The sequence below is a fragment of the Mycteria americana genome, chromosome 1 (assembly GCF_035582795.1).
Source record: "Mycteria americana isolate JAX WOST 10 ecotype Jacksonville Zoo and Gardens chromosome 1, USCA_MyAme_1.0, whole genome shotgun sequence".
Lineage (NCBI taxonomy): Eukaryota > Metazoa > Chordata > Aves > Ciconiiformes > Ciconiidae > Mycteria > Mycteria americana.
In genome coordinates, this window is record NC_134365.1 from 75971917 (window position 1) to 75979900 (window position 7984).

General features: G+C 42.7%; 1 protein-coding gene across 2 annotated transcripts in view; it reads right to left on the reverse strand.

Moving 5' to 3' along the window:
* KRAS (KRAS proto-oncogene, GTPase) overlaps nucleotides 1-7391 on the reverse strand; it is a 31030-nt gene extending 23639 nt beyond the window's left edge. For both annotated transcript variants that reach the window (XM_075506649.1, XM_075506655.1), the window contains exons 1-2: nucleotides 7239-7391; nucleotides 5942-6064 (exon numbers count right to left, since the gene is read on the reverse strand). In XM_075506649.1, the coding sequence (XP_075362764.1) occupies nucleotides 5942-6052 (111 nt within the window). In that variant the 5' untranslated portion in view covers nucleotides 6053-6064; nucleotides 7239-7391. The remainder of the gene's footprint in view (nucleotides 1-5941; nucleotides 6065-7238) is intronic.
* Nucleotides 7392-7984: the final 593 nt, after the last annotated feature.

The following is a 7984-nucleotide window of genomic DNA, read 5'->3' on the forward strand; positions in this document are numbered from 1 at the left end:
ATTATCTGTATTCTGAATATTCAGTGAGTAACAGTAGACATGCGCACACACACACAGAGAAAAAGGACAGTGTTCTTATTTTGCACAAAAGGACAAAAAGTACAAATTGGATCCAGATCAAAAGCATCTCCCCTTCGTCTCTGTTAACAGAAGAACTGAAGAAACTTGCAATCCTGGTTTTAAAAGGTTTGACTTTGTTTAAGCTCACTCAATGTACCAATTCAATGTACCAATTTTTTTTTTTAAAGTAAAATTTGACCTTTATTCTATGGATGTTTACAAAAGTGTTGTGCCACAACAGTGTACAAAATAATAACATACAAAGAGTTCACAAGTAAGACAACTCCAAAAGTCTATGCCACTGAAAAGGAAATGAAGTATGAAAAGCCTTCAGTGTTTGGGACAGGAAATCTGGTTTGTATGCCTAAGCAGGTGCATATAATGATATTTGTTATTAAGTTGTCAGAGTTGAGTTGATATATTTGAAGTTCAAGCTTTTTATCCAAGACAAACCAACCCAGAGTCATATAAAAACCCTGATGAGTTGGTTCACAGAGATGTTGGAACAAATGATTTCAGCGTTATCAATTCAAAGTTTTCAGGTCACTGATTCAAGTGGCTAAAATCTGTAAAGTCCCAAGCAACTGGATAGTAATGCCTATTTACAGCTCTTTTTGGTGCTACGCTTCTATGAGTACATAGTTTTAGCAATAAGAACATAAGCGTTACTTTCCCAATAACTCTGTTTTCTATAAACATCTATATATTCAAAATAAAACCATGTCAATAAGCTTTAAAAATAGGTCATTGAGCAGTGCCATGAGTTATTCTCAGTAAACAGTACTTGTAACAAATAAAAGGTATAAACACAAAATCTCAGTATTACCTTTCAGATCCTTTAGAGCTAGAGATTAACACAATATTGCTATTGTTCTTTTTAAACACTATACAGAAGTGAACCTCAGCTACTGAGAAGGGAATTAAAGTTGCAACTCTAGCCAACTTCAAGACAAATTCAGAATGAATGACCTTCCTTCCTTTGTACCCATTTTAAGGCACAGTACACCTACTCCTGTGCACTTTCTATCTATTTGCAGTTTTACAAAAGGCTCTCTTCTTTCCTGTTGCTCACGTTAAAAAACAAGCAGGAGATAATTGTATAGAATCAGTACCTTAAACTAAACAAACCCTGGAATCTCACATTTATCTTGAGCCTGGGTGACATTTATCAGCATCAGGTAAAAAAAAATATTGACTGCTTACCTTAAAGATAAAAGTTTACCTCCAACATGATTTTGGAAATATTTATTTCACAGAAGTGCAAATTCAGTGTTCAAGTAAGAAATGGGTAACTTACTTCAGAAACTTAGAAGCCACGTTTAAATATCGATACAGCTGAGAAATATACAAGCTCCAACGTGTTTTATAAGGTTAATATTCTATCTCATTGCTTAAAGAAAAAAAAAAAACCACCAAAAACCCCCCTAAAGGAGGCATCTTTATTCCAATTCACTTAAATTCAACAGCAGATCCCCCACGTCCTATGATACCTTTATCACAGTTCACAGTGAAGTACTAGTAGAACTTCTATCATTATACTAGGCGTATTTACAAAGCTTTCATTTTCTCTTCTTGCAATTTGACTGCTAGTTTAAAAATATGAAAAACAGGTCTTGAAAAGCCTGTATTATTCCTTTACATCTTAGCACTTCAAAGGAAAAGAAATTTCCCTCAACTGAGCTCTAAACAAAAGCTTTAAGTAATTTTCATCAAAAGAAAATCATTGTTAAGAGAAAAAAAAAAAATCACTTTTAAGAACTGCTGGCTTTAGCATGCCTACCGTGTTAGCAGTAGTAGCAAAGATGCACCAGCATAAAGCACAGCACAGGTACAAGAAGGAATGCTTTGAGATATTTGTTTTGCCCACTTCTGGAGAGAAAATTCTGTCACTAACTAGAACGGGGATTTGAGGCGGAAGGAAAAGAAAGACGTGGGAGAGAAAATTCAAGTTTATGATTTCCTTCCAAACTACTGAAATAATAAACACTTTGCTTTTTTGCCCCCTGCAAAACATCAAACCTGAAATCACATTTGTCACTGTAGGAAAGAAAACTGAAGCACCACATTAAAAGCTCAGGCTACTGGGATCCACACCCCTATCATCGTGAATACCAATGTAAACATAAACAAATTTTATCTTGGGTATCTAAGTGTTACCATACTGTAAAAATTATCAAGTCCTGCAAAACAGAATGTAGGATGTACCAAAAAGAAAGGTTATGCCACTACGGTACTTGTGGCAGTTCTGCTTCAAAATGCAACTGCAGAACCCAAATGGCCGGACTCCCCTTCAACAATGAAAAAACCCAACCTTCTAATCTATAAATTTCATCATTTATAAAAGGCTATTAAGTAGAAACAAAATGCAAACTAAAATTTCATTTCAAAGTAGTACCCGACTCCAAACACGAATCTGCAATTTTCCCCAGTATACAGACTCAGCATATCTATATAAAAAAGTTTTAGTTTCATTAATCACTTAACCTGCTTTTATTGGCCTTTAACAAGCCATAAAAATCAGCATGAATTATGCTAAAGGAGTAATAATTCCATCTGTTCACAAGCACTGATAAGAAAATGTGATAGGAAATCTCAGCTATACACTACATATGGAATTTATCTAAAAAAACACCCACTCCTTAATAAATCCCATCTAAGCCAGTAACCATTATTTTGTAAAAATCCATTATACCAGTGATTTAATATTAAAATATCACAGCTCCTAAGACTAAGCTATTACTAAATATTGGTGGAAGTTTCACAGGTGCATAGGTCATTTAAGAACAGAGACTTAAGTATAAGTATTCCTAAATCAGCCAAGGGATTTTGCTAATCCAATTGAAAAACCTCTGACAGGCAACCAGGAAAGCTGTTCTTTCTCTAGAACATTTAAAAGATGACATATATTTAGCACTAAAACATGCTGAAACTGTAAAAAAAAAAATTAAGAATTATGTTATCACACAAGAGATCGCAAATAAAGATTTAACAAACCTCGACCAGTAGAGGGCACTACTCCAACTGTTCTGTGTATTAGGCCAGATTTACAAGGGTTAGTGTGTCTACAGTTAAAAAAACCCCACACTTAAAATTGCTTGGCTATAAATCTGTGCTTGGACATATAATTTCATATCTTATTTAAAGCAGGAAACATATATAAAGCATGTATATTTGAGTAACAGTAGCCACCCAAACATGCACTCATTTTAATTCCTCCCCCTGCCCCCCCATCATATGCTATGCTCAGATATAAGTAAATAAAATACTCAAGCAGGCCATGAAACTTGACATTTTCCAAACAAGTTATTTGTTGAATCATTAAGTCTATTCCACTGAAAACAGAAACAACATTAACATTGTAAATGCATCTGTGATTAAGTAACTAGTATATTTTTTCCTCTCTTCAACTGCATCATGTCTTCACAACATGAGAATTTGAGAAGTGTCGAGTTTCATTTTGTTAATCACAGGAAAGATTTAAAATTATTCAATAACTGTGTAGTTATGGAATCCACTACAGATAACGAGCACTGAACTCTTTTCTCTGTCTACCCCAAAATATTTAGCCTGATTATTTATCTGCAAGGGAAAAACGCGTATTTTGGCAACGGCCGTATGGCAATGAAAGAAACAGTAGTAAGTGAGAAACAATAGTAGTGACACTACTGAACCGTCTTGACTGTTATTATTTACCAGTCAAAGCAACTTTAGCCTTATTTCCTCATTCTGCATAAAAAACACTCTACAGCTATTGTTCTTTGATCAGCCACTACCACCACAAGTGCATCTATACAGGAAGCACAATCAAGCAACCCTTCTCAACTGAATGTGATTCTGCCCAGGCAAGGACTGAAGCATTTAAACCCAATTACAAGCCCATTCTCTGCAACCTGTTTGCCACTCCAAATCACAGACCACTCATTATAACTGAATTATTTCTTCCCTACAAGCTTATCTACATGATTATAGCACTGTGAGCACACACAAGGTGATTTACCACATGAGTAGGAAGATACAGCCTCCATCCTCAAGGTCTCAGAATTTATAAGACAAAAATGGTAACTAGTACTCAGACAAGAACTTGTAGGAGTCACAGAAGATTAATACTGTTGCATGTGACAAGTTGTGGATGCTGGTAAAACCCATTAGGTTAAATACTTCTTTCTTTCAGAAGAACATACTGATTCTGGACCACACCACAGTGTTACAGTCATCCTGCACACTACCCAACAAAAGCCAGTTATGGGATTTTAGGTTCTTTCTATAAGGAACTGTATTTTCATTTTATTATTTTACATTAAGATGCATTTGGTACTCCTCAAAATACTCAGCTTGTTGATTAGCAAAATTCCTCAAGTGATTTAGAAATACTGGCATTTAAGTTTTTGTGTTCCTAAATTGTTTACACAGTTTTGGCTTTATATGACAACTTGTAACATAGAACCTCCACAGAACTTTTTGTAATACGTAAACACACCTCTAAGAGAAACCCAGATGATGATGAACAAGTATTACAAAGACCAACATCCTCCAAAGCTCCTTTTGCAGGAAAAAGTAAAATCCCATTTTGCTAGCTCCGCTCAATGAGTTTTGTGTGTTTTCTGTTTTTTAACCACGTTTTGGGTGGTTGTTGTTTCAAGATTTCACATCTTAGCAACTGAAAGAGCTGCTCTCCTAACACAAGTCAAACACTCTTCCTCCCTCCATAGGTCTATTCACAAAATCTTCTACAAGCATACATGAGGTTACTTGGCCATGCAACAGAGAGACAAGAAGGCACACAAGCACATTAAGGTAAACTCAAATTCAAGCCAACACATCTCTATTTGGGGCACATTAACTCAGGCCTGTCCTTCACTAAAGTAAGACAGCTTCCTATCATCTCAGGGCACTGGCTCCTTTTGCTTACGTCTACCTGAAAATGACTACATAGCCATTTTCCAATTCACCATTTTAAGCCTAGATTTAAACCCTTGTGACTCCTTCAAGTGAGCTTGGAAGTGCCTCATTGTATAAACATATAAATGAAGTCATAAGCTACAGAGCTTCAGTGCTGGGAACATAAAAATCTTGGGTAAATTATAGTGTCATTTCTCCTTTTATATGGTCTGAGGTTATTAAATCCAACGATCCACAGGAGATTTCAGACAACACTAGTATTTTTCTTATATTTAAAAGGCAGAGCTTGCCTGCTCATTAAAAACCTTTAAAATATTGCAACTTTTAAAGCTTAAATACAATTTCAGTTTTTCAGGAACTGTGCCATGTATTTCAAAGAATCCACTACAGCAGCTGTCTTATAACATTTTTTCTAGATTAGGAAACACGCACTGGTGTGTTTAAAAAAAAAATTAATAAATAAAATCAGGTTCCAAATTTTTGCTTCATTCACCATAACATTCCAGGACACCTTTCTTACCATGTGAAACAGATCCTAATGACAGAGGCTGACAAAGCTTGATGCTTTACATTTCAGAACTATAAATTTTCCTTCTTGATATCAAAAAGGAGAGTCACATTTAAGAGGTTGCATGCAAAGCCATGAAGAGTTTTGCCAAGCGTTTTCAAGTGAATTTAGCAAATACTTTGTCACCGAGATGTTAAAAACATGCATCCAAACTGTCCAACAAAACACGGCAATTAACATCATACTTCAATTGACCAAAATTATTAATTTTTTACTGCAGCTGTTGTTCCACAGCCAGATCAAGAAGCACAGCAATTTCCTCTCCAATGCTGGTCCGATGCTGACCGTTATCTTTCAGGTCTTTTTATTATAAAGCCTTGTTCTATGTTTTTGTGGTAACTGTCCAAAAGTAAAAAAACTACCATTATTACTGATAATCTCTCTTCACAAAAAGTATAAGATGAAAGAGTTTACCTCTATTGTAGGGTCATATTCATCCACAAAGTGATTCTGAATTAGCTGTATTGTCAAGGCGCTCTTGCCTACACCACCAGCTCCAACGACAACAAGTTTATATTCTGTCATTTTTTAGCAGACCTGATGACAAAGAAACCAACATTAAGCAGAAAGAGTCAGGCTCCAACTAATGAGGATGCTGTTGGTGCGTTTTCATTCAGTATCACGTTCCTTTACTATTACCGGAAAGCAACTCCCTCCCTGAAAGACAAGACAAAAAGCTGTGAGGGAATGCTATTTCTCAAAGTTATACATAGGAAACATAGCGTGGGCACTAAGCCGAAAGGCACCGATTACGAAAAGATAAAAAACCAAGGATACGCTACATTCTGAAAATGGTCGAGGAATATTTCTTGCGGGGCAAAGATTTTCATTCTCCACTGCTTTCTCCCAAAGCCCCGGTGACTCTGGGAGACCTCCCGGATTTTTACGATAGCCGGCCCACACCCAGCACCCCTCAGGTTGAACCACAAACCCGGGAACCCGCCTCCTGCAAACGGCCGTGACGGGACAGGCTCGGGTGCGAGCACAGCTTCACCTGATGACTTCACCCCCTCAGTTGTTTCTTTTTTTCCCCGGGCGAGCCCTCCGCGACCGCCCCCCGAGCTCCGCCGCGGGGCCAGCGGCGGGAGCCCCCCACCTCCCCCGGGGCTCGGGGTGCCGCTGCCCGCCCCGCCCCGGCTCCCCTCAGCCAGGAGTCAGCGACGCGGCCGGGCCGCCGAAACTTTCCGGCCCGGCGCCTCGGCCCCGCGCACGGGGGTTTTACAGATTTAGGAGGAGAAAAAAAAAATTATATATATATATATATATATATATATATACACGAGGAAAAGGGGAGGGGTGCGGGGTTGACTCGGCATACGCCGCCGGGTGCCGGGCTCCCAGAGGGCGTTGGCCACCTGTCCCGCCGCCCCCTCCCGCAGCCGCCGAGCCACCGCCCGCGCCGCGGGGAAGGACGGCGGAGGGGCAGGCGAAGGCTGCTCCGGGGGATGCCGGTGGAGGGGAAGCGGGGCAGGGCGCAGCCCCGCGGGCGGCAGCGGGACAAGCGCCGGGAGGTGGCCCCCGCCCGGTCGACCGGCGTTTCTGCCCCTCCGCGGGGAGACGCCGGGAGGAGGGAAGGGGACGGGGGAGGGGGGTGCCCGGCTCCGGAAAGCCGCACCGCTTCCCCCTGCCCCACCTCAAAGGGAAAGGGGGGAAGAAAGCAAGCAGCGGCGGCTCCGTCCCGGTTCAGCGACGGAGGGAGAAAGGCGGGTACCTGCCTGGCGCTGCAGCGGGCCGCGGGAGCACGCCGGCGCCTCCCTTGCCCGCCCCGCCGCGGCGGTCGCTCCGCGTCCCTTTCCGTCCCGGTCTGAAATGGCGGGGGACGGGGAGGGCTGGGGCTGGAGCTGCCGAGGGAGCCGAGCGCCGAGAGGGTGGATGGATGGATGGATGGACGGACGGGGCGCGATCGATGCGCTCCGCGCTCCCCCGCCCCTTGCGGCAGCCCGGGCTCCTCCCTCCTCCCCCTCCCCCCGCCGCGCCGCCTCAACCGCCCGCGGCCGCGGGCGGTTGAGGCGGCGCGGCGGGGGGAGGGGGAGGCGAAGGGGTCGGGGCCGCCCGTGGCGGGCACCGGGGGCTCGCAGGCGGCGTTTCGTGTGGCAGCGTGAGGGAAAGCCTGGCCGGGAGGTGTGCGTTCGAGGGGGGTGAAGGGAAATAGGTACAATTCCAGCGTTTCCTCGCCATTTCCCCCCTCCCTCATCGCCGACGGGGAGCCGGCGCGCACCGCCGCAGCTCCTCAGAGCCGGGGGGCTGAGGGGAAAGAGGCTCAGCTGCCGCCGTAAGGCCTTCTACCGGTTCACCCTGAGGGGAGAGCGGTGGCTGCCTGGCCGAGGCAGGCATAAGGCAGTGGCTAAAGAGAAAAAGCATTTTTATCCGTAGCCGGTCACGAAAATGTCAGCAGAGGCCCTGCGGAACTGCTGCGAAACTCGGGCGTCCGTTAAAGTTGGTTGGCTTTCATTAATT